This window comes from Calidris pugnax, unplaced genomic scaffold (assembly GCF_001431845.1).
Source record: "Calidris pugnax isolate Ruff unplaced genomic scaffold, ASM143184v1 scaffold68, whole genome shotgun sequence".
Taxonomy (NCBI): domain Eukaryota; kingdom Metazoa; phylum Chordata; class Aves; order Charadriiformes; family Scolopacidae; genus Calidris; species Calidris pugnax.
In genome coordinates this window covers 3,976,331-3,977,630 of record NW_015090921.1, presented here as the reverse complement: position 1 = coordinate 3,977,630, position 1,300 = coordinate 3,976,331, and the positions used below count along the sequence as shown (strand labels likewise).

Below are 1,300 nucleotides of genomic sequence, written 5' to 3'. Positions count from 1 at the left end.
CCCCCCCAGCCGCGGCGACGCGCTCCCCGCTTGCAGACCACGGATCTCCCCCCTCCCAGCCCACCCTGCTTTGCTTTTATTTCTTGTAACAAATAACACTTATTATCCCAAGTGTTTCTGGGCTGGGGGCGCTTTTCCATCCCTTTTTTTTCTTTTTCTTTTTTTTCCTTTAAAGGAAGTTCTGGAAATAAGTCTAAAGGCGAAAGTGGTTTGTTTACATTACAGCTTAACAGAGCGCTGCCACCAGCCTTCCTCTGCCGCCCCCCTGCCCCACCACCGGCTTTAAAACCGGGCTTAAAGCGGGATCTCACCGGCCACGTGAAGTTAAAGGGCAACTTAATGGGGCTGTCAAATCTCTCGGTGTCCTTGATGCTGAAGGAGTTTATTCCCAGAACCGGGGTGATGATGCTGCCGAAAGTGCAGGAGCCCGGGGACACCACTGTCTGAAAATGCTTCAAACAAACGCGAAAGAAGGTCCTGCAGTGGGGGGAGCAGAGCTTCCCGCTGGCCAGAGACCCCTGGCTATTCACGAATTCGTGCAGCTCCAGCTGGAAGACGCCAGAGCCGGACACCCTCTGCACAAAGGGGAGACACACAAAATAGCCAAATCAGACCTTACCCCGGCTTTGCCATGCAAATTGGCTTCCATCACCCACTTTACATCATTTTGCGAACCCTTTTTTTTTTTTTTTTTTTTGCGATGTGCGATTACCTGATGCAAAATCATTAACAGAAACGTCAAGCCAAAGGCGCGCGAGGCTGTCATCCTTGTGTTACTCAAGCTTCCAGTTCTTAGTGGGTTTAGTTTTCCTCTTGTATTCCTCAAACGGTCCAAGCAAGTGCTTCTCGGTCGAGGGAGAAAACGAGAGGCGTCGCGGCGATTCTCCTTGCAGCAACCTGCTCTTCCAAATATTCCCCCCCCCCCAGCACCAGCAGAAAGCGGAAGGTAAAAATCCAGGTGGCGATCCGCTCCCCCTTCTGGGAATTAATCCTGCAGCCAGCCGCCGACCTCCTCTGAGCGCTGGTGGTCGTCCTTTATAAACTCCAGAGCCGGGTGGGTTTGGTGAGGGACGCGGAGGGGAGTGCTTAGCGTGGGACCGCTCCTCCTTTCCCCGGTGCTAGCGGCGCTCGGTAAATGGAAAACTTGCTTCCCTTCGCGCTGTTTATATAGTTGCCTCGCATCCTCACAAGCTCATTATGTAAACCGTCACTCAGACTCACGGCCGATCCCTCCCCTTTTCCATCTTTCCTTGCTGGAGGAAAAAAAAAAAAAAAAAAAGAACCAAATGTTGCGGAGGGA

General features: G+C 52.2%; 1 protein-coding gene across 1 annotated transcript in view; it reads right to left on the bottom strand.

Annotated features, from left to right (window-relative positions):
- The window catches only part of DLL4 (delta-like 4 (Drosophila)), an 11,839-nt gene extending 10,770 nt beyond the window's left edge, over positions 1-1,069 (bottom strand). The window contains exons 1-2 of the mRNA XM_014950398.1: positions 713-1,069; positions 312-575 (exon numbers count right to left, since the gene is read on the bottom strand). Coding sequence (XP_014805884.1) covers positions 312-575; positions 713-766 — 318 coding nt within the window. The 5' untranslated portion in view covers positions 767-1,069. The remainder of the gene's footprint in view (positions 1-311; positions 576-712) is intronic.
- Between the last annotated feature and the right edge of the window lie 231 nt (positions 1,070-1,300).